At 37.7% G+C, this 25,258-nt stretch overlaps 1 protein-coding gene across 1 annotated transcript in view; it reads left to right on the top strand.

The window, feature by feature from the left end:
* Nucleotides 1-3,383: 3,383 nt before the first annotated feature.
* The window catches only part of Itgb6 (integrin subunit beta 6), a 59,026-nt gene continuing 37,151 nt past the window's right edge, over nucleotides 3,384-25,258 (top strand). The window contains exons 1-4 of the mRNA XM_090342764.1: nucleotides 3,384-3,630; nucleotides 10,883-11,048; nucleotides 12,621-12,782; nucleotides 15,108-15,203. Of these exons, the coding sequence (XP_090198890.1) occupies nucleotides 3,452-3,630; nucleotides 10,883-11,048; nucleotides 12,621-12,782; nucleotides 15,108-15,203 (603 nt within the window). The 5' untranslated portion in view covers nucleotides 3,384-3,451. The remainder of the gene's footprint in view (nucleotides 3,631-10,882; nucleotides 11,049-12,620; nucleotides 12,783-15,107; nucleotides 15,204-25,258) is intronic.

The raw sequence follows: 25,258 nt of genomic DNA on the forward strand, positions 1-25,258 counted from the left end.
TTTAATCCCTGCATCTCTCTGGATTTGTTAGGTGGCTGTGCAGTTGGAGGTGCAGAAACATGTGGAGACTGTTTGCTCATTGGACCTCAATGTGCCTGGTGTTCCCAGGAGGTAAAACAAATGATCCCAACGTTTTTTAAATTGTTTGCAATTACACTTCTAATTTCCTCAGTGGTAGCTCTGATCATGTTTTTTTTTGGGGGGGGGGCGTTAAATGAGTGAAACAAATCAAGAAAGAAAAGGATAACTACCAGTAGATCAAAGTGGTATTCCACAGTTAACTTTCAAAAACAATGTACAGAAGGAATTGATGTCAAACTATTTTTAATTATTTAACTCAAGATCTTTCAGTTAATCTAGTTAGTCCTTTTATCTTAAAACTATTATTGACAAGTCACAGATAAAATATTGAGGCCCTGTGGATAATCAGCAACAGTAGAGACAGTAATTTCTAAAGGTCAATGTACGTTTGACAACATTTCTATCATTGTCCTCAGTTGGAATTGGGATCCACTGCAAGCTGCCGTGAGGCTCTTTGAGAAGTGCTTTATGACTACTCAGACATTATCCAGTTCTTGCTAAAGTTAACATTTTATTGAATCTCTATCACAACAATCATAAAGCACAAACAAACATTTCTTACCTAGATAAACTGCAAACCAGATAAAGTAGTTGAAGGGAGACTAGCCACCCTAAGTGACTTGCCTGAGCTGGGCAATATGTAAATAGCTCATGGTAAGGAAGAAATCCCTGGCTTTCTGTAGTTCAAAACAAATCTCACCCATTGAATCTCATAAAGGGAATGTAAATACCAATCAAGCCCTGTAAATGCCATGTTCAGAAGGAGTAGAGGAGCATGCTCAAAAGGAAACATCATCTGTAGCTGGGCTACAGCTATTTCAAATAAACAAACTCTGCATATGCTGCCCATCCATAGAGAGTACCTCATATGGATTCCTGAAAGACAGCACACCTCACACTCTTCTACTTTGACTGACAGGCCCACAAACGTTCAAGGAATCACACCTGGGGCTCGTGTACCAAAAGCAACATGGAGAATTAAACCTTCTGCAGGGGGAAATTGGACAGACATTTCTGTACATTGCCTTTCTAAAGAAGACAATAGTAGTTCCATGCCAGAGCCATGAAATAACAAATTGGTCTAGAATTCTTATTTAAATGCATTTTAACCATTGTTTAGAAGAGCTTCCTAAGGATACTACTAATATCTTTGTTTGTGGATAAGAGTTGATAGGCAAGAGATTATAGAGTCAGTTAGTGTATTGGTTGAATCAGTTGGAGCATTAAAATAATTAGGCTTTTCCTTAGGGAAGATAGGAAAACATTCTAGGGTCAATACCACCTCCAATCTTTTGGCAAAGACTGTGGCTACAGCTGATAGTGATTGCAATGTGTTGAGAAGGATTCTGAGGTCTTGTGCAGGACCTGTTCATCTTCATTATATAATATTCTATGATTAGAAATCATAGTTTGCCACACCTACCCTAGAGCCTCAAACATGCATAGGCTTGACTAGTAGATAGTAAATTATATCCTGAGAACTAATTGCTAAAGAAATGTAACTTTCCTAGTAGGTGAAAACAGTAAGCGTGACTTAAAATTATCAGGAACAAGGAAAACAAACATGGGATTCATGTGCATGCAAGAGAGTCAGTGGGCCTCAGTTGTTAGTAAGACAGGTGCTTGCCTCTGGCTCCGTCTCTCTGCGCTGGGTGCTGCAGAGCACTGGAAACCCTTACTTCTCTCCAGCTCCATCCAGAGGGGAAGATCAGAAACTCTGGAGTCCTGTGTGGAAAAGCATGCTTCCTTACGTCCAGTGCCTGAAGCAAACACTAAAAGACCTAGAACTAGCACTCTTGACTTTGTTAAGTTTAAAGCCCCAGAGAGGTCAGGTGTTTTTTTAGTGAAGTTATGGTGCAAGGTGAGAGTAAAGTTGGTACTGAGTTCGAGATAGGGAGCATAAGCCATGCCTTTTAGAAACCCAAAGAAAATTCTCTTTGACACGGGAATTGAAAATAGACACATTGCAAAGTTTGGACAAGCCAAGACTCCAGGAACCAGCAGGTCATCTAGAACAAATGAATTCATAGACTAATGCCAAATATGAACACAAGCATTTCAAGAATCTGGTCATGGCAAGGGAGAAACTTGAAGGAAATGGGCTTTATAAAATTGTTGAGTGAATTTAGTGGAGTTTAATTGAAAAGGAGATTAGTTTTACCCAAAACTTTCCTGGCTGAATTTTGTGATTATTCACCTAGAACTTAACTTTGGACCTGTAATTCCTATCATGGGGGGACAGGGTATATTTAAATTGGCAAGATGCTTAGCCAGCAAAATATGCAAAATATTTAATTATTGGCATCTTATAATGAAATGCAGACTTGTCTTCTTTTTCTCTTTATTTTTTTTTCTTTTTAGAATTTTACCCATCCATCTGGAGCTGGTGAAAGGTGTGATACCCCAGCAAATCTTTTAGCCAAAGGATGTCAATTAACTTTCATCGAAAATCCTGTCTCCCAAGTAGAGATCCTTCAAAATAAGCCTCTCAGTGTAGGCAGACAGAAAAATAGTTCTGACATTGTTCAGATTACGCCTCAAAGCTTGATTCTTAAATTGAGACCAGGTGCGTTATGATGGCTCATGCAAGTAAATATGATGTTCTGCGTAGTAATATAACTAGACCACTAATGCATCTCCTACCATATTAAATATCGTTCATCATAGTAAGGAAACAGAAAGATGCTAGACTAATGCTCTTTTTACTCACAATGGTCACTTGCAGTCTGAATCAGTTACTAAACAAGTCTCGAAGAGTGGCCATTTGAATTCTCAAATGTTGCTCTTTAAGGGTTGGAATGTAAATTCAAACTCCCCTTTTATTTAGTTCACCTTTTCTAAAATTCCACGCACACACAATTTTGAACTTATCTCCCATCTAAATGGACGCTAATCTCCCAAGGAGATATACAATATCCTAATTTCTACCTCCTCTGTACTTCAAAAACAACTACTGAAAATGCTTCAGATCTCATTCATTTACAGACTTGACCACATAGTCCATGAAATTGCATATATCTTTTTATTAAAGAATTTATTTAACATTGATTTTTATATCATATTTCAAATGTCATGTTTATTAAACAAGTATTCAAGAAGGGAATCTCTATATACAATTCCTGGCACATTGATTATAGAACATAATTAAAATTAAGCTGAGGGTTTGTATGTCATAGATACAAATTAGTATCTTTAAGACATTCTTATTGCAAGTAAAATAGCCAGGTAGCCCAGATATTGTCTAGATGCAAGCAAATTTCGTTGTGCTTTTATGGATCTGCTTTCCTTGCGGGGCTTTGCAGGTGGGGAGCAGACTTTGCAAGTGCAAGTCCGCCAGACGGAGGACTACCCCGTGGACTTGTATTACCTCATGGATCTCTCCGCCTCCATGGACGATGACCTCAACACAATCAAAGAGCTGGGCTCCCGGCTTGCCAAGGAGATGTCTAAATTAACTAGCAATTTTAGACTTGGCTTTGGCTCTTTTGTGGAAAAACCTGTCTCCCCTTTTATGAAAACAACACCAGAGGAAATTGCCAACCCTTGCAGGTAAGTGGTTCTCTGGCATTCTGATTTTATAGAGATAAAGCCAACTCCTGAGTCACTGTTGCCAGGAGCTCATTGGCATTTCTATCTCATCTCTTTGGATCTCAACAGGTCTCTCGATCACCCGAGTTACTTCCAGCTAAGATGAGGTCATCTTAACCCTGCGTGGTTCCAGCCTTGGGACCCTGTAGCAACTGCCTACTGGGGAGGCCAAGATGTGTGAAGCAGGTTTTGTGTTCCGTAGATAAAAACACTAGGCTAGACATTTCACACTATTTTCCATTGGACGGGGCCTTTCTGCCCCTCAGAGACCATATTCTTCAATGACAACCGCCTGCTGAAGCCATCTGATGCTAACTTACATTTTCTCAGTATTTCTCCATCATAATAATTTCTGCTAAAATAATAATTTCCTCAGCTTTCTCTGATGTACTTTGGCTTCATCTCATAGCTTAGAGGTCCTTGTAGCCTTTGTTGCCATTAAATTCAGTAGGAAATGAGGAAGCAACTCATTATAATATTCCATAATCATCCAATGAAACCACGTAGTATGCTGGCAATGGTAAATGGCATCCCTTTCTAACTGTATGCCTGTATAGCCAATGAAATGCTCAAATGCAAATTATTTCATATCCATCTATTGAAAGAAAACAAAACATTTGCTCCATGCCAGACTCCGTGTTGAAAGCTTCATAACCATGATTCACTCAGTCCTTATCATGACAGTAGGTTAAAGCTGATTTTTTTCTTTATTCAGATAAGGTAACAGAGTGCCAATAATAAGTAGTAAAAATATGCTTGATATTCACAATTATTTTATTCATTTATAAAGGTAAAGAAGTGTGGTGTTAAGAATAACCCTCCTATGTAATAGATAAGCATGGTCTTTAAAAATTACAGTATTATGCCTGCCTGAAATTGATATTTACTTCTTTTGGTAGAACATGAGCCCTTTTCCTGAAACAAACCAGTAGAATCTAATAGGCAGTTCCATCAAAAATTACCAATTGCAATTTCTGTCCCAGGGGATAGGTTTAAAATTATTCTTACCACAGACAAGGTAAGATATAACAACATGACATATAATAATAAAAATGGGAAACAATGAGTAAGAAATGCTATCAGAGAAAGCAATTAAAATTAACAAGATTGGATGGCTCCACTAAACTGGAAGTCAATACCTTGAACTAACAATAAGACCCTATCCTTCAACAAGTTTCTAACACAAAGAAATTAAAGAAGATGGGCCCTTCTTTGGCTGTAAAATACTTATGTAGTCATTCATGTATTCATTTACTTATTCAATTGTTCAAAAATTTATTCACAATTCCCCAAGCATTGTGGTAGGTGTAGAAAGACGAGAAGGATAAGATAAGATCACAGTGCATTGCCCAAGAAACTGAAGTTCTTTTGGTGGTGGGGATGGGGACTGGTAAATATGGTAGGGCATGGTGATTCACCATGATTCACATGGGCTCCAGTCAGCCCTAGATTAAGTCTTGACTCATCTGTTCACTTATAAAGTGACTATAGGTGAATCATCACATAGAATGGTTGTAAGAGTTGGATGAGATCTTGAATGGAAGCATTTGGCACTAGGCTTGACCATACTAAGTTCTCAATAAATTGTAAGCACCATTGACAACTATAGGATGTGATTGTGGGAAGAGACCAAAGGAGGAGCACATATTTGATATCTCTCTCCACCCCACCCCCCTCTCTGTATGTGTATTGGTCATGGAGTTTGAACTCAGAGCCTGGGCATTATCCCCAAGCTTTTTAGCTCAAGACCAGTTTCTACCACATGGACCACAGCCTTCCTACCCTAGCTGGCTTCCAACTGAGATCCCCTGGAGTAGCTAGGATTATAGGCTTGAGCCACCAGTGCCTGGCATGTAATCTCTTAAAAGACTCGTATCCTATTCTCTAATGGTGCTTTTATTTTTCTTGAAAACTTTTACCATTGAAGTTCCAAATACAAAGCTCTTTTTTCTTTACTGCACTATATGTTTTCCTTGTCCCTTATATACCTAGTTCTTAGTTCCTCTGTTCAGATTGTACCCCTACATGGACACAAAGAGGGAAAGACAACTTCTTGATCAAACTTGCAATTTTAGAGTAAAATATTCTTTTTTTTGTATTTTTCATTATTCTTAATTTAATTTCTTTTTTTCATATATTTTTATTGTAATTAATAGAAGGGTTACATTATATTTGCCAGATAGAAGGTACATTAATTCACGTACATTGATACCTTTTCTCATGTGTTGGTCCCCATTGCCCTCCCCCCACCCCTACCCCTCATCTTGTTTTTTCCCCTTCCCTATCCAATTTCAAATAACCAAATACAAATATATCCAATATATCACATAACAAAGTAAGATAATGTAAAAATACGAGATAATCAAGGGATAGCAAAAGAGATGAGAGATAACATAGTACGTTAAGGACAACAATCACTCATTATATGGCTTTTGTTTCTATATCCTAGAGGTCCTTTCATTTAGCGTCATACAAACTTGTTCAACCACTATGGAAAGCAGTATGGCAGTTCCTCAAAAGACTAAACATAGAGCTCCCCTATGACCCGTCATACAAACTTGTTCAACCACTATGGAAAGCAGTATGGCAGTTCCTCAAAAGACTAAACATAGAGCTCCCCTATGACCCAGCAATTCCACTTGTTGACATTTACCCAATTGTCCAGAAACAAGGTCAGACTAAATCCACTAGCACAATGATGTTCATCGCAGCACTATTTACTATAGCAAAGATATGGAACCAACCCAGATGTCCCTCAGTTGATGAGTGGATCAACAAGATGTGGTATTTGTACACAATGGAATTCTATGCTGCTGTCAGAAAGAATGACATAGCCCCATTTGTTAGGAAATGGAAAGACTTAGAAAAAAATCATATTAAGTGAAGTAAGCCAGACTCAAAGGAAGATAGGCTCAATGGTTTCCCTCATTTGTCATAATCAGTAGAAACCTTGGTCTCTCCTAGAGTAAAATATTCTTAAGTAGAAAGAAATTGATTGGTTAATGGCCAAAGCATAAAGGGATTTTTCAAAGCTGGATTTGAATAATAACTTTAGGTAACTTATTGCTGTGTACTCAATCTCTTTTCCTATAAATGAGGATAACAATATTAACTTTCTATACTAATCCTGAAAAATGAATGACTTCAGAATATGTATTCAAACAAGTGTTTTCTTCCTTTCACTAACCGTATCTGGTACTCCTCCAACTTGAAGATCTCATAACATTCAGTATACTCTTCAAAGTTATGACCCCAATGGGGTATGGTGGAGCACACTTGTAGCCCCAGCTCTCAGGAGACAGGGGCAGACAGATGACAAGTTTGAGGTCAGCCTGGGCTACATAGGAAAGCCCTTTCTCAAACACAATTAATAAGTTCCCAAAGTGTTTTAGTTTATGTGATTTATTCCTATCAATGGACACCTATTTAAAAAGTAAAACTGGACAAATTTTAAATATTTGATTCACTTAGTAAATACAATAAGAAACCCATTGCCTAGTATTATAAAATTTCTATAAAATAATTGTGCTTTCCAAAGCAAAACAAAAACTAGTCTTTTGAGAGCCAGGAACATGGCCTACTGGTAGAGTTCATGACAACATGCACAAAACCCTGAATTCAATTCCTCATACCACATGCACAGAAAAAGCCAGAAGTGGTGCTTTGGCTCAAGTGGTAGAGCACTAGCATTGAGAAAGCCCAAAGACAGTGCCCAAACCCTGAGTTCAAGCCTCAGGACTGGCAAAAAATTAATCTTTTGTCATATAATAGTGTGACACTATGCTATATTTTTACAAATATCTCAAACATCTGACTTAACATCATACAACTGTATTCTCACATCTACTCCTGCATCTCATCTATTGTGATATTTATTGTAACATACCATGAAAAAAGCAAAACATCATATAGAAATGTTGTTGCAAAAGGGAGAAGTACTTAATAGCTATTTCTAGTAACTGTGACATCCTTCTTTTACTATTACACTCAAACTAGATGACAAAATCTCAATGTGGAAAAAGAATCAATATTAATGAGTATTTCACAAACCATTGGTTTGTCTTATATTTTGAATGGTTCTTTTGCCAGTGCATGATTTTGCAACATAATACTTTGATCACTTAGAAGATATTGGTTCACTTAATTATGCCAGGCTTCCAGATTTTATGATACAATATCAAAAAAATCATATTTGTTTATATCATCACCAGTCTTAGCACATATGTCTTGCAGTACTGGAAAACATTTAAAACATTGCTGATCTCCTGGGTAGCAAATGAACATTTTTCTCAGTTTTAATTTTTTAGTTACGTTTAGTTTTATTTTTGGTAACTAACACCAGCATTTGTTCTCCTGGAAATGAGACTCACATCCTTCACTTTTAAGAACATATCTGCCAAAACATGAGTTGAAATAACAGTGTGGCTGTCAGTCATTCCTGTACGTAAAAATGGTGCTGGAGGAGAAAGGGGACCATACAGCCCAGAAGTTCACACAAGTGCTTTTCTCTATAAATGTTGTATTTTGTGTGTAGCAGAATGGCTTTACGCATATTTCTCAGGCATTGTTTAAAAGATGCATATTGAATTTAAGTCATTTTTACTGCTTCGCTGAGGACAATTAAGTAAAACTACAATTTTGTCTCCTTATGTAGGGTAAGCATTTGCTGATAAATATAAATATGTATATTTAATATATCTATTAGAACTATTAACTAGAATCGCACGTTGCTGCAATAATCCTGAGCACGGCACCAAATTCATTCATTACCACTATCAGCATAAAAGACATGCAGTGAGAAGACAAATGACATCTCTGAATTGCTGTGAAAACGTTTCATCTAAAAGCCCCTGGAGGATGTCAGGAACCACATCAGTTTGTGCATTATCACACTTTAAAAATTGCCCTTGGTGTTCAGGATGTAGTTTGGTAGAAGAGCATTTGTCTAGCAAGTGTAAGACCCTCAATACCACAAAAGAAACTTGACTCTTTTAGCCAAGACTCTAATGCTTTGGGGAGTACCTTTCTTTATTCTCATTGGAAGGCAAGTTACTAAAAATTTATTTACCCTGTAAGAAAGCTAAAGTGGTTTATACCTTTCAAAATGTTATCTTTGCTATTGTCTAATATATAGCAAAAAAGGCAGGTTTACTTTGTATCTATAAAGGAGTTGCTTTAAAAATATCTAACAGCATAGAAGCTAAGTTTCCTCTCTCTATCATACATTTTGAAGGGGTTTGCTTGCTGTCATTGCCCATATGCTCTATGGCGGTGTTTTGCTTTAAATTTGATATCAACAATAAAGAATTCATTGTAGATTTACAAGAGAGGAAACTGAGCCATGAAATGCTCCAACAGATTTCCTGTAGGTATCACACTAACGTTTGTGAGTACACAATGCATAGTTTCCTCTTGCAAAAGCAATATACCCAAGAAAGAAAAGACTAGAAATCATTTCTAACCCTTTTCAGCAAAAGATTTTAAACCTTTTGCTATGTATCATCATCAAAATTGTCATGTGACATGCACGTAGTCTCTCTTTATAGTGTGCTTCATAATAGAAAAATGATTCCACATTTTAGATGTGAATCCATGGTTATCTAAAGACCCAGAACCTTCATGTCATGAGAAGTACCTGCTGACGTCAAGGCTCTGTTAAGAAAGCAGCATGCAAATGTGAGCATTGAGTAGAGGAAGAACTTTGATCAAGAAGGGACCCTGGTCTCAAGGTCTCAGGTGTGAGCCACCTTTAACACCCTGCTTTGCTTTCATGACATGATCTCCTTTGTGATTAAAATTTCATTCTACTTTCCAAAAGCATAGATTTTGAGTAAAATAATTAAAATGATTTGGTTAAGAGATAATTCTAACCAACAAAGATAAATTTCTTACAAAAGGCCAGGTGCCAGTGGTTCACACCTATAGTTCTAGCTCCTCAGGAGGCTGAGAACAGAGTTGTAAAACCTTTGTTGGTCTAGGAAGCTGACCAAATGAGGGAGGGATCAGATGCAATCAAGGCCATCCATCATGGAGATGATTGTCTTGGGACATCTCTGACTATGCCATTCAGTGATAGGTCCCTCCAACCCCATTGTTCTAGAGCCAGGGGACACCTACTTGAAAATAGCAATTGCTACTATGCACACATCCACTGAGCAGAAGAAAATAACTGCCCTCCCATACACCAATATTTCAGTTCCAGCAAGAGCTCTAGTCATGTAAGAGAACCTGTAGTCATTTGTATTTGTACCCAGTCAAGTCTCATTGTTCATAGTAATCATTTTCTATCACTTTGTCCCAAGGACTGAATATCTAATACTGCGCATGGTTCTAAAGGGGAAAGCAAGGCTAGGTTTGAGTGCCCTTTGTCATACATGGTGATGAACTGATACAAAATCCTTTTTGTGTGTTTTTCTTTAAAGACACCTGGTTTTAATAGTTTTGTTATTCCATTACCACTCACTTTTAAATACTACAATTCCTGTCTCAAAACATTTTCTGTGTAAAGTACATCACAGCCTGTTTTTCTTAGCAATATTGAGCAGGATTTAGCATTACACTTATGAATCATTTCAAACAGGAAAGTCATCACAGTAGAGTTGGATTCCAGTACAAAGAGCTCTCTACCATGGTTTCGAGGCCTGTGGCAGACAGGGTTAGAGAATAGGAAGGAGAAGGGAAGAGCAGTTGTATTCTTACTGTAAAATGGGATGAGACAAACTGACAACACTGGAGATATCAAAATACAGCCATAGGTAACTAATGGTAGACTAGGGTTGGGTAGCAATGTAAGGAAGTAATTACACATACTGGAATGAGGGGATGATGATATCAACCTAAATTTGCAGCCAACTTACAGGAAGATACACTGGATAATAAGTCTAATTAATAGATTAATCTGCATATAAGGAAATGTTGCTAGGCTACCCAACTATTGAAAGTGTCTTGCATTATATGTTTTTTTATTTTTCCAATGATTTCTTGTTTTTTAATATATTTCTATTGTAATTAATAGAAGGGTTACATGATATTTGCCAGATAGAAGGTGTATTAATTTACATACATTGATACCCTTTCACATGCCTTGGTCCCCATTTCCCTCCTCCCCACTCCCACCCTTCATCTTGTTTCCCCCCTTCCCTATCCAATTTCAAATAACCAAATACAAATGTATCAGATATGCATTATATGTTTTTATATCTTACTTTTGCAGTAGTGTTCCGTACTCCTGTTTGCCTACATTTGGGTTCAAGCACATTTTGCCATTGACAAATGATGCTGAAAGATTCAATGAAATTGTGAAGAAACAGAAAATTTCGGCTAATATTGACACACCTGAAGGAGGATTCGATGCAATTATGCAGGCTGCTGTATGTAAGGTACACAAGGCTGGGAGTGTTTCACAAGTCTACTTTAAAAGTTTTGCAAATGTTCTTTCCTTCGATCAGTGTATTTCTACATTTTATTCATTTCTTAAAGCAAAATTTCTGTAAAGTTTTTAATTCAATCATGTTGAAATTGAGACTTGCATGTCTGTTTGAATAATCAAAGAAAATGGCAGTCCTGTTAGGAAAATTTAGTAGAGACAGTAATTGTGTAGGAATTCTTTTCAGAGACTGCAGCAATTTATTTTTTTGGAAAGAGAATATTAATAAATCAAGTCAGTACATACCTACCTATATGATGGATAGCTGTTGTTTGGCACATGCTAAGCAAGTACCCTACTGCTGAGCTACATCTCCAGCCCTTGTTTTTCTGACAGTTATGTTAAATAGCCTAGGCAGATATCTGTTCGGTTTTTTTTTGGGGGGGGAAAGGGTTCATGGGGCTTGAACTCAGCCAGGGCACTGTCCCTGAGCTCTGCAGCTCAAAGCTACTGCCCTACCCCTGGGCCTGGGTGCTGTCCCTGATCTATTCAGCTCAAGACTACTGCCCTACCCTTGAGCTACAGCCCCACTTCCCATTTTCTAGAGGTTAATTGGAGCTAAGAGTCTCAGGTAATTTTGTGCCCAGGCTTGCTTGGAACCTTGATCCTCAGATCTCAGCCTTCTGAGTAGCTAGGATTACAGGCGTGAGCCACCATACCAGGCGTATCTGCTGTTTGAACTGATAAAAATCATCATCAGAATCATGCTGCCTTTATAGCATTGTAGGGACCCTGTTTCTCCTTAACTATCTGATGAGTACTCAAGAGTATAACTCCTCTGCCTTTAGACAACATCCGTTTGTGGGAAATATCAGGAAATGAATGGGGATAAAGATCCTGAAAATTAGGAGGCTCAAGAAGTTAAGAGAAGGATAAGAAGAAGAAGGTGGATTGGAAAAATCAGAAGGAGTTTTTGCCAGAATAATTTCTGAACCAATATTAATTAAAAGATAAAGCTGTATTAAGACACAGTCTATAGTCAATTTCATTTATCAAGACCTTGGTATTGTCCTTTGTTTGGCAATGCTTACATTTTACTAGGCTTATAATGTTCGGAAGACATCTTTAGGAAACAAAATATATAGGTCAAAATATTGGGAACCATTCTGATGACAGAGCTTACTTTGCATTTACTTGTATTGCGTTTTGACTTGTTTAGCTGCAACTTGAATATGGAATGTCCTAGACCTCTCTCATCTCCTCCTCTCATTTTTTTTCTGGAGAATTGATAGCTGGGTAGTAAAAATAATTAACTATGTAAAAAGCAAACAAAATACTGCTTGTGGTGGAGCTATTTTTTTTCTAAAGCATAAATCATCTGCAAGCTTTATCTAAGAAAAAGCAAATGCCACAGAAAATTTCATGTTGTTAATGTATTATCAACTCACAATATATTTGAAAAGACTAAAATAGATAGGTCAGCAATGTATTACTTGTGATCTGAATGTGTCCATACAGAATTGATCTGCACTCAGTAAGTGCCTGCCTGTCTCAAATGCAGCCCAATTATTCTTTCTTACAACAGGAAAAAATTGGCTGGCGGAATGATTCACTCCATCTCCTGGTCTTTGTGAGTGATGCTGATTCTCATTTTGGAATGGACAGCAAACTGGCAGGCATTGTCATTCCCAATGATGGGCTCTGTCACTTGGACAATAAGAATGAATACTCCATGTCAACTGTCTTGGTATGTAATTTGCACTCAGCACTATGGTAAGGACCCCAAGTAGTTATTGAAGCAACAATGGTTTTAATACAACATAAAATAACTCATGCTTGATGAAAGAATGTTTTCTGATTTAAATTAAATAAATCAGGTGCCAGTGGGTCACACCTATAAGCCTAGCTACTCAGGAAGCTGAAATCTGAAAATCATGATTCAAAGCCAGCCCAAACATAAAGGTTCATGAGACTTTTATCTCCAATTGACAACCAAAATCATGGAAATGGAGCTGTGGCTCGTGTGGTAGAGTACCAGCTTTGAATGAAAAAGCTAAATAAGGGACAAAACTCAGGTCCTGAATCCAAGCCCAAGAACTAGCACAGAAAAAAAAGAAGAAAGGAAGTAAGGAAAGAAGGAAGGAAGGGAGGAAGGGAAAGAGGGAGGCAGGCGTGGAGGGAAGGAAAGAAGGGAAAAAGGAGAAAAGAAAATGAATCATCCCATCTCAATCACCAGTGTTAGAGGTATCCGTGGAGCACTGAGGAGAGTGTTGAGGACATGTGAGAAGTCTGGATCCACTATGACCAATGCGATCCCAGGACCTCCCCAACAAAAAGCAGTACAGTCAGCTTGTTCTGTCCTCAATCACAGGAGGAGTAACACCTAAGTGATCTGTGAAGGATGGTTGCTAAGCCATTCCGTGCTTCTGTGGACCATAGAGCTCCATAGGAAATAGCTAATTAGTCACTGCTTGGTTCATGCCTACTAACATTTGATTTATTCTCTATCCTTTTTTTTTTTTAGCGCTGTGACATTTAAAAAGTAAACACTTGACTTTTGCCAGACAAAATAAATTTTTTCAGAGCTTTTTTCACATTCACAATCACATCTGATTCTCAGTAGAACACTAGATATCAACTACTGCCTCTGAGATCTGTGGGTGCTATTCCTGTGTATATTGTTGCTTCTGCCTAGAATACCATCTTCACCTGCACAGAAATTCTTAGTATTCTCTTAAAACAGATGATAAGCATCACTATCCCAGAGAACACTCTTTGAATTCTACTAGTCTACCAGGCAACCCTCTGTCCCTCACCCTATACGTAGATGTTTTCCACATCACTTTGTGGGACATGGGTGCCTCCATCTGTTATTTTCTGTTGCCCAGTCTCTGGGACCAAGGCTGCTTTGTGATCTTTGTTTACTGACATCATAGTGCCTGGGACATGGCAGATGCTCACTAATCCACGAAATAGAGTTCAGTTATGAAGTCATCACCTGGGAAGATCATTCTGTCCCTATTTCACAAAGGAGAAATTATTATTCAAAACCCTGAAAGGATCTCTTTAAATGATAAAATTGTAGGAAAGAGAAAACAATCTCTCTACAGAATCTAATAATTCATAGATTAGTATCATTTTTGACCTACGTTTGTAAACTTTCAACACAAATTTTTCTCCTAAGATATATATATATATATGTATATATATATATATATTAGTATCTGGGGAGGCTATTTTATCAGTGTCTCTCCATTTTATCTGGATTCAGCCATAATCAGCACACTTTTAGTTGAATTAACTTCAGGCTCCTCCATGTGTATTTTACCCATTATATTAGGATTCATAAAGCAAGTAACTCCTATTTCTAGACTTGAAACATCAAGTGGGATACTTAATAACATTTTGAAAATATATCACTTAGAATTGAAATTATTCTTAAATGTATCACTAGAGATTGAAAGCACAGTACTTTTCAACTGTCCTATAAAAATAAAACAGGACCCTCCACAGCTAATTATGACATTAAAAAGCCAAGAAGAAAATGTTTCAAATCAGACAGATGACAGAATTACAGCGTTATCCATAACAGATTGCCCCTTCCTCCTCCAATTCCAGGAAAAGTTTCAGAGCAACTGAAGCCACCTCAGTGACACACATCATAGTCTAAATGCCCTTCCCTCCTTTATAACATTCTTCCCTGTTGTCCAGTGGGGTTTGAAGAAGAAATGTTTCTTCTATCCTTGAAAACATGATAACATTATAAGTCTTAAAATAAATTTCAAGTGACCTGCTTAGAAGGAAGATAGAACATGTACTATATTGCCAGAAACTGTCTCATACCATGTACTTGAATTTAGGAGATTTAGAAAATGATTACTAAGCCAAACAATTGAAAATTATGAATTGTGTATTTGATTATGTAGAAATAGATACAATCAGGCTTGTAAGCACTGAAGTACATCACTCAGTAAGACATCAGTGAAATAATAATCTTTAAAATATTTTAATATTAAATAATATTTTATATTCTTTTCTTAAGGTGATACTTAAACCTGTACATTAATTTTAGGAATATCCAACAATTGGACAACTTATTGACAAACTCGTACAAAACAATGTGTTACTGATCTTTGCTGTCACCCAAGAACAAGTTCATTTATATGAGGTAAGCAAACAAAATTTGGGAAATTCCTCCAAGGAATGTGTCATGAAATTCTAACACTTTAATGGCTGGGAAGGCCACTAGATAACTATTAGCACATACCTGATATACTGGGTACTTGGCATAGTGGATTCATACACTACTTGCAGTTTTCACAATAAACATGAAGGTACAGCAGACAGCAGGGGTAGATATGGTAAGAGAGCAAGGATGAGTTATGGAAATGAGGAAGGCAACTAGGAAGAGAGAATCACCTGCCTGGAGGAGAATTAACCTATCACTTCTTGATCTATTTCAACAGATGAGAACAGAATTAATAAAGAACAGAGAAAAAATAAGACTGAGCAAAGAACTGATTTTAAGTTCTTGACATTTTTAAATTAAATGAATAGGAAAGAGTAGAGATACAATATATCAAGAAATCAGCTGTAAAAACAATTGAAGCTTGCTAAATTATTGCCTCCAAAAAATATTCTCCCTTAAAGTAGTTGAATTTATATTTTATGTGTTTTTGGTGGGAACATTTTGTAAAGAGATTATTTCATTAGATGAAATAATACTTTCAAACTACCATATAAACTGTAAAACGTATGCACACGAAGATTTCTATGGTTCCTTTCCAATCTAAGAAAAACAGTTTGTAAAAATATTACAAATTGAGGTGCCAACAAATGACCTCCTATTTTGTAGTTTCACAGTGAAGCAAGGAATATTTAGGATGGTCTTTACAAAACAGAGAGAAATTAAATTGCCTGTGCCTTGTACACCAAAGTGTCAGATACTCTTAAATTCTGAGTCTGGTTACCTGTTCCTTTCTTAAGGACCTCTTCATTTGTTAGGTGATTTTTCAGGACGTGGAAAGTCTGAGATGATGTCTCAGAAGGCTTTGATTAAATGCACTCATTGCTAAGGAGAGGGCTGCCCATGAATCTGCATCAGGTTAGGTTAAAAGGACCCAGGAGGAGATGAGATCTTTCATTTTTAATGAGAGTTTTCCCAGGTGAGATTGCCTTCTGCTGTAAGCTGTAAGCCGAGGAAGTCGCTTGCAATCAAGCTCCATAGTCAGGCTTTTGTTCTTTTCAGAAACCCATATGGGGTCACCTGATCTAAGCATTTTCTTAAGGCTTTTAGCATGCGATACTTCTCTACTAGTGTTTTAAATGGTAGTGTTGCAATAAAGATTTTTTAAAATATCCCCAACAGACAATAGTGAGTTTGTTCTGCTTTGATCTTAAGTCTGAAGTGAGAGGACCCTGGGGTCATAACGTTTCTTCCCTTACAGATTCTGGCATAGAGGGGGCAGAGGGAGCTACACTGAACTTATCTTCAAAAGGGAGCCTACAATAACTAAGATCCGTGCCAGCTCAAGAAGGAAATCTATGACACTCTTACTTCTAATTAATCCCCAAAATGCTAAAATTAGAACTGTGGCTCAAGTGGTAGAGCACCAGCCTTGAGCCAAAAAGCTAAGGGACAGTGGCACAGACCTTGAGTTCAAGCCCTAGTACCAGCACAAGTGCACACACACACACACACACACACACACACACACACACACAGACAGGAGTCTGGGGAACACAACTGATGATCATAAACAGGAATTCCCATAATTCACTTCAGTAATTGTCTTTAAGACTCACAACTCATTAATTTTCTTAGCCAAAATAGTCATTAAGAAAAGACAGAGGATGATGAAAAATAACTATGCAGCAAACACAGAATCTGTTGAATTTAAGCTAGTTGCATCCATAGTTTCCCTGTCACAAAACAAAACAAATCTTTTCCAAAGAATGCATCAGATTAAAGGCTGTCTCTACTAACACAGCAGGACATTTGTTTTGCCTGCCTACTAATCTCATTATGAGGTAAATTTATGTTCTGTCATAATCTGTGGTCAGTACCACCCAGACTCCACTAAATTCAAAGGGATATTTTCTGGAAGCCTTGTGGCAGATCAGGTCTGCCGCCCACTCTCCGATTGGTTGTTTCATTCTTTTATTTTTCTTCTGATGGGCTCATCATTCCATCTATATTAGTGGGGCCAGGCAGCAGCCTGGTCTGCAGATAATGACAGCAACATTGCACTTCCCTGAAGGCTTCACACAGCAGGAAAATGCTGATCTCTTGTTTTATTGATAATGAAAACTGAAAATAGACCAATAATGGCCTCTGTTGCTTTTCCATTTAAATCTCTTAGAAGGAGCCCAGTGTGTGCTGCAGGCTTATGCAGCCTGATGTTTGGGTAGCTGTGTTATCAGGAGCCTAACAACCAAAGAAGCATTGAAAAATAAAACCAGTGATAGGATAAATAAAACAACTAAGTGGTGAGAGCTCATGGAAATTCCAGAAAGGCAAATTATTCGCCTGAGTTATATGCTAAGCATTGTGTGTGCCTGCACAGCAGGCAGGGATGGGTGAGGTTCAATGGCAGATCTGTCTTGCAGCAAATAAGATTTATGTTATCTGCTCATGGAGCCTAGGACAAATGATTGTTGTTTCAATAATTTTGGCAAAGATATGTTGGCCTGCCCAGGTGTGCCTTGCTTCTGCACATTGTTGCAGTACTGGAAAGGGTCCAGTAAGCACTTTTTGCCTTCAATTTAATATGACTACTTTCTGCACCCCAGACTCACAGGCAAGTGATTTGGAGCAAACTTATTATTATGAATGGTTGCCTGTTTGTCCAATTATAGGGTTTTGAAGATAATGATAGATAATTGGCTGAGCAGTAAGTTATATATTACACTCTAGGGCTAAATATCATTTTGAACCAAGATCTGGTTACTCAAGTTTTAAAAAGTAAGTTTATACTCCATCTGTTGTTTTAAAACATTTACTGTTAATTTATATTAAGATATTATGAAGCTACAAAACTGTACCTCTCTGATTTGACTAGTCTTCCTTTCTCAGTGAGACATGGAAGGGAGGAACTAATTAAATCAGTTTTCTTTACTACATTATCAAATCATGTTAGTAGTCATGCTGGGTTATTTGCAAGATATTGCAACATCCTCTACCTTTCAAAAATGTCTGTGTTTAACTGGAAGAGATCAGACTTTCTGAAGTTAATAGCGATAATTATTTATGTGACCCTGCACTTATGATGGGATGCTAAAACAGCACCCAAAGTACGCTATAGTAGGCATGTCCAGGTCACTTACTAACATCTGCAGATACTAATTGATGTTCTCTGTGGTTACTGGGACAGAGTAATGGGTCTAAAATATAGGAAAAGAGATAGAAGCAGATTTTCGTATCACCAAAGGGCCCTTTCCCCTGTAGGTAAAAAAAATCCAGTTATCAGACACATATATAACAATAGATTATTAAGATGATGAAGACAGAGAGAGATGGATGACTAGACACATATGTGGACATATGTAGAGAAAGATGAGATGGGCATAGATATACTTATTTTGCATGGTAGTAGCATTTGAGTATGAACACTGGACCTTGTGGTTGCCAGGTAGAGGCTTTAACACTTGAGCCACATTCCAAACCTAATTACCAGATCTTCACATTTTCTTGCCTGGGATAATTTTCATAGTAGTGTTTCCTCAGAAAATATTTATTGAGTGAATAAAGTACAATCTTTCTTAAAATACTGAGATAAATCTTATATTTAGGAACTTGAATTCTATGTGATAGATACTGCCAAAATTGAGGAGGCCCAGGCATGCAGAGAAGATGGAGGCACCTGGCCTTTACTGTGGTCCTGTGTAATCCAGGCTGCCCCTCTTCCACCTTCCACCTTGAATCCAGGACCTGGGTCTCAGGACCAAGCTATTGAGGATTTGGCTCATACTGTACAGAATCTTCCATTTTCTCAGAAATCTATCACACATGTCTCCTCTTCTTCTGCCTCTGTTGAGCTTTACATTGGAGGCAGATCAGAAAGCAGAGAAAATATACCAGAAATTAGATTCTTTGCTGTTTGCTAGATTATTTTATTGTTTGTTGTATAATATTTTTGTTAGGAGATATTTTAAAAACACCAATTTGCTCCAGCAGATACCACTTTTTTTTCCAATGGATATCCCTTTATCTTTGTTTTTTTTTTAATTATAAAAGTGATGTACAGAGGGGTTACAGTTACATAAGATAATGAGTACATTTCTTCTCAAACATTGTCCCCCCCTTGCTCATTTTCCCCCACATTCCCTTCCTCCCAACCCCCTTTCTCCTCTCCCACAAGTCCAAAAGTTCATTTCCAACATAAAGTTTATTTAAGAGGACCGAGTGGACAGTCTTATGTTATGGTCCTGAGGTAAGAGCCAGATGTCTGATAAATTCTCATATTAGCTAGTGAGTATCGTTGCTGCATTGGCTTTATAAAATCAAAGATCAGCACCCCATGACCTCCAGTTTTTAACAGCCAATGTCTCAGTCTGGGAAATGAGGAATTACCATGAATTACAATTATCTCCATCAAGTTTAGTGAGCTGTATGGAAGCTTCTGCATCTCTTCTTATGATTGGGTATTCCAAACTTGTAACATCACTTGGAGAGAGATTTGGAAATAAAATTCACATCTTCAGATTATCAAACAGAATTGCTAGGAATATTTTCTAGGCTAATGAATTAATCTCAACCACAAAAGATCATCAGTATTTATCAATAGTTATGAACACATAGAGTATTCACTGACTTGGCAATCAATAATGAGCCTAAAAACCAGAAGGAGAATACTTAAATACCTTTTCAAAGGAGAGATTCCACTGCAAAGTGTAATGGAGCAGCTAGTATCTGTGTCTATGTTCTTTCCATTCACGATCTTGGCTATAGAGGGCAATAATGAAACTACTTTCATTACTAATAGGATTACAGTGTTGTATTGGGCCAAGGTGTTTCATTGTACAGGGGTAAAAGGAAGGACCAGAGATGACATTTAACAATGTCTGATAATCGGGAAGAGAACTTGGAGATTAAGAAAGATTTACACACTTTTTCTCAATTGATCTCCTTTTTATGGATTCAGAACTCAAATAGCAAAGCAAGTTGTATGTGAGGGCCAGGATCTGGATCAAGTTGATCTGAGTCCCCAGTCTCAATCCACTGTGAAGAAGAGCACTCAATGCTAGAATGCTAATTCTGAACCAACAGACCACCAGCAACCAGCTTTTTCAATAAAGTCATCAACTTTAAAAATAATTTTAAAAAGCACAGAGCCCAAGAGAGGAGCACAGCTGCCTGACGAATGAGCTAATAAATGAATTCCCTTTAAGTGGCAAGGCCTTCAAGGCAAGGACACACATGACCTAGCATCCTTTACTGTGGCTATGAATTTGGATGAAAAAAAGCAGTCAAAACATATAGAGACTTTCAATTCTCTCCTGTGTGTCATTTAGTCCCTAGATGATAAGAATCACTAGCTATACAGCAGAAAGAATTGTGTCAATGTCCACCAGCCTAAAACTATCTCTGTCTGTCTCTGCATGTCTCTGTCTCTGTCTGTCTGTCTGTCTGTCTGTCTGTCTGTCTCTCTCTCTCTCTCTCTCTCTCTCTCTCTCTCTCTCTCTCTCTCTCTCTCTCTCTCTCTCTCTCTCTGGTTCTAATCAAAGAATAAAATGAGGGCATGGGGTGTGACAAACATTAAAGGTTAACTAATATAGCGGAAGCATACAGAAATTAGAGTAATATGCTGAACACCCACATTCCCACTGCCAACTTTTTTTTAAAACTTAATACTTTGCCACCAAATTTGCTCATATATTTTAATGTTCAAAAGTATTTCATGTATAAATGTCCAGTTTGGTTCCCCTCTTTTCTTTCCACAGAGGCAACCAGTATGTTAAACTTAATGTTCATTATACTTGCAATCAGTTTTGGAGCTGTTAAAAATATATTGAAAAGCTGGTAGCCAGTGGCTCATGCCTGTAATCTTAGCTACCCAGGAGTCTGAGATCTGAGTTCAAAGCCAAAAATGTTGCTGTGGCTCAAAAGTGTTAACCTTGAACTGAAGAGCTCAGGGACAGCATCCAGGCCAAGAGTTCAAGCTCCATAACTGACCAAGAAAATAACAGTTTGCACACACACACAAACACACACATGCACACAAAATTCATTAATAATTAGTACTTGTGGTTTATTGGCTTAATTTCATGCTGAACACATTATTTCTACAACTAGCTTTGTGTATCAATTAAAGGTCTAGGCCAGTCATCTCCACCTTTACCAAATGATCAATAAGAGAAAAATTACTATTAATTCCAGTTGTTGGAGGTTTATGAATTGTATTTTCTTATTACAACAAAATATGTAACATAAATTGCACCATCGTAACCAGTTTGGTGGTAAAAAGATATTTGGGTTACAGTCCTCAGAGTTAGGCTGAACAGTGAAGATAAGCCCTATGACTCTCTACATGACTCCACCCACTATTATGCATATTCCAATGAGTCTGGTATTGTGTTTCTCCTATAACTGGGGATCTAGGTTACTTCTAGCTGAAGGTCAGGGCTGCAGGGAAACAGCATCATCAAAAAGTTACTGACTCTATTCCACCAGATTTCCAAAGAAATTGAATCAATAACTCTTCCACCAGCAAAGTAGTAGGTAAATGTGGCCAAAACAAAACTTTAAGCTACTCTTCTCATGGCTACAAAATCAACAAATGTTATTTGGGAAGAAGAAAGAAAAGAGGGGTAGAATACTCAGAGACCCAATAAAGGTCACTCATAAACTCATTCCTCAGATATCATTGTGGACATTTTACAGCAAATCTTCCCTGTCTTTTTCTTTGCATGTATTTGCATATCTAGAAAAATCTGCATACATATTAAGTATGTTCAAATTTTTTAATGAGTTTACATATTTACATGCCTTAGAAAATGCATAAAAATTAAATTATTGTATTTAGTTATGCATCAATCACTTTATTAATAAGAATAATGTTAAACAGAGTTGAGGACATTCTACAAAATTCTGAGCCTAGGACTGCCACCATTTTAGGATATCTAATTTAAAAATTTTAAAACTCCCTCTCCCCCACCATCAGATCCAAACAAAGTGTATTTTTAATTCATTCTTTTTCACAATTCCAAACTTGTGGTTACTTTCCCATACATTCATATTTGAACTTTCACCCAACTAAGCCATTTGTTGTTTCCTTTCTTTTTTCTATTTTTTTCAGTACTAGGATTTGAACACTTGCTAGGCATGTGCTCTACTAATTGAGCCATGCTGGTAGCCCTTAATTATTTTCTAGATAAAGTCTTATACTTTTTGACTGGATTACCTTGGACCACAATCCTACAATCTATGCCTCTGGCACACCCAGTTTATTGGTTGAGATGGCAACTGCACTAAAATTTTAATTGGGCTGACTTTGAAAACCTTCTATCTCTGCCACCTAAGTAGCTGAGGTTACAAATGTATACCACTATGCCTGGTGGTGTCTATTTTCTTATATTTCAAAATGTCCCTTTGTGGAGGATTTTCACAGCTATGAGCAAGAGTCCCTGTGAACTGCCAAATGCTTAAGAGAACACAGCTTCAGCAAAGTACATGTTTCATGGCAAAGCATCTTCAAGTCCATGTAGAGATCAACATGAAAGCACAAACTACACTGATGGTTCTGTGTATTTTAAGGTCATTCTCAGTTATCTAATAGGGACTAACATTAATTATAACATAACCTTATCAAACCTGTAGTATTAAATCTTCAAAAAGTAAAGAAAAAGTTTCAAAATTCATTATTGAAATTGATTAATAGCTCATTAATTAGCTCCTTATTCAGTTTGTTATTTATTTAACCCTGGGATGGGCACATTTATTCCACAGAGTTAGGAAATTCTGTGCCTAATCTAGACTAGTTGTTGTGTCTTAACTTATAGAGGATCTGCCTAACAAGTAAAAGGCCCTGAGTTTAAAATCTAACTCAGAAAAAAAGATCAAATTAAATTTGCATTTTAAATAAACATGTACTATTTAGTACAACTATGACCCATGTAATATTAAGAATATACTTACACAAGAAAATATTCCTGATTTTCTCTTGGGGTGGAGCATGTTATATTTTATATGGTAGTCTAGCAGACAGGGTCAGATAGTACTGTAAACTTGGTAGGCCATGTCTGCTCTGTTCGAATTACACACTTCTACCATTTTTGTAGGAAAAGTTAATTACTACAAGTAAACAAATGAATGTGGCCATTATAGAGACTGGTGACCTACAGACCCTATGTTCACTCACTCACTCATTTATTCATTCATTCATTCAAATCAAGAATAGCAATCTCTGTTTTGTCATCTTTGGATTTGTTGGAGAAGAGGACAAGTAAACAACTCTGACTTCTGATAATGTTATCAAAGAAATAAAAAAGGGAAAGAATTACAGTCCTATACAATAATTAGGGGGAGAGAATAAGACTTACCTTAGATAGAATCATCAGGGAGGATTCCTTATTTTTATTTAATTTTTTTATTTTTTGCCAGTCCTGTGGCTTGAGCTCAGGGCCTGAGCACTCTCCTTGGGCTTTCTCAAGGCTAGCACTCTACCACTTGAGCCACAGCATCACTTCTGGCTTTTTCTATGTATGTAGGTGCTGAGGAATCGAACCCGGGTCTTCATGCATGCTAGGCAAGCACTCTTACCAGTAGGCCAAACTCCCAGCCCCAAGATTCCTTATTTTTATTTATTTATTTATTATATTGTTTGTATTGATACTGGGGTTGGGCCCTTAATTCAGGGCCTGAGCACTGTTCCTTAGCTTTTTTTGCTCAAGGCTAATGTTCTGTCATTTAAACCTCAGTTCCACTTCTGGCTTTTGCTATTTAATTAGAACTAAGGGTCTCACAGACTTTCCTTCCTGGGTTTTGAACCACAATCTCCGAATCTGAGTTTTCAGAGTAGCTACAAAGATAAGGCTGAGTCCCCAGTGCCCAGCTAGCACTATTGTAAGAAATGATAGTGGCAGGGGATGGCTCAAGTGGTAGAAGTCTTGTCTAATTTTCAAGGTCCAGCGTTCAACCCCCAACACTGCAAAAAATTGTTTGGTAACCAGAATGTTGAGAGATATTAAGAAGGGAAGCAAATGCAAAGGCCCTGCACCTGCAAATAAATGGACCTTCTTGAATATGGAAATCTTTTTTAAAGCCATTTGACCTGGGACAAGCTGAACTCAGTGGGAATAGAGTAGGAGAGAAAGACTGAAAGCATATCTTCCAGTCGTGAAAGCAAAGGAAGAAGTCTGGTGCTATTCCATAGCCAGTAGGTGTTCAAGAAAACACCACTATTTTTTTTCCCTTTGGTCAGTGTGGGAACTCGGTTCTTGGGAACTATCCCTGAGCACTTTTGCTCAAGGCTAGCTCTCTATCACTTTGAGCCACAGCTGCACTTTCAGTTTTCTGATAAGAATCTCATGGACTTTCTTATCCAGACTGGCTTTAAACCATAATCCTCACATCCCTCCCTGATTAGTTAGGATTGAAGACCCCTCCCCCTCCCCCGCATCCTCTCCCCCTCACCTTCTCCCTCCTCCTCTTCCTCCTCCTCCTCCTCCTCCTCCTCCTCCTTCTTCTTCTTCGCTGCTATGGTACATTCAGTCACCCAGGGAGCTTGCTATCATGTAGACTGATTCAAGAGGTCTGGGCTAGGGCCTGAGATTTTGAATGTCTCACAATCTCTGAGAAGACGCTGATACTGCCAGCCCACCTACCATGCTGGAGTATTGAAAGCTTGAATAGATGATGCACATACACATGCTTGTGATTTTTTTAATTCCTTTCCTGCTAGTCATCCTTCAAAGCAGCATTACCTATCCTTGCCCTGCAAAGCACACAGACTGCTACTGCTGCCCAGATCACTTCCCATTTGCAAAGGACTTTCTAAAAAAGCTTGGGGACTGTCATTTCCCAGCAATACTGTGCAATCCCTCCCCAAAGGTGGGCTAATCTTATTAAGAGAAGATCTGAAGTGTCCTTAGGAACAAATACTCAATGCAGCTTCTTTGTTCTCCCTGTCTCCATTCTCTGCTACCTCCCTGTGCATCTGTTTGTCTCTGACCAGTCATGCACCATTCGTCTTCTCTTATCACTCTGTTTCTGCTGCTGAGCAC

The sequence above is a fragment of the Megascapheus bottae genome, chromosome 12 (genome assembly GCF_031878675.1).
Source record: "Megascapheus bottae isolate mThoBot1 chromosome 12, mThoBot2.hap1, whole genome shotgun sequence".
NCBI lineage: Eukaryota > Metazoa > Chordata > Mammalia > Rodentia > Geomyidae > Megascapheus > Megascapheus bottae.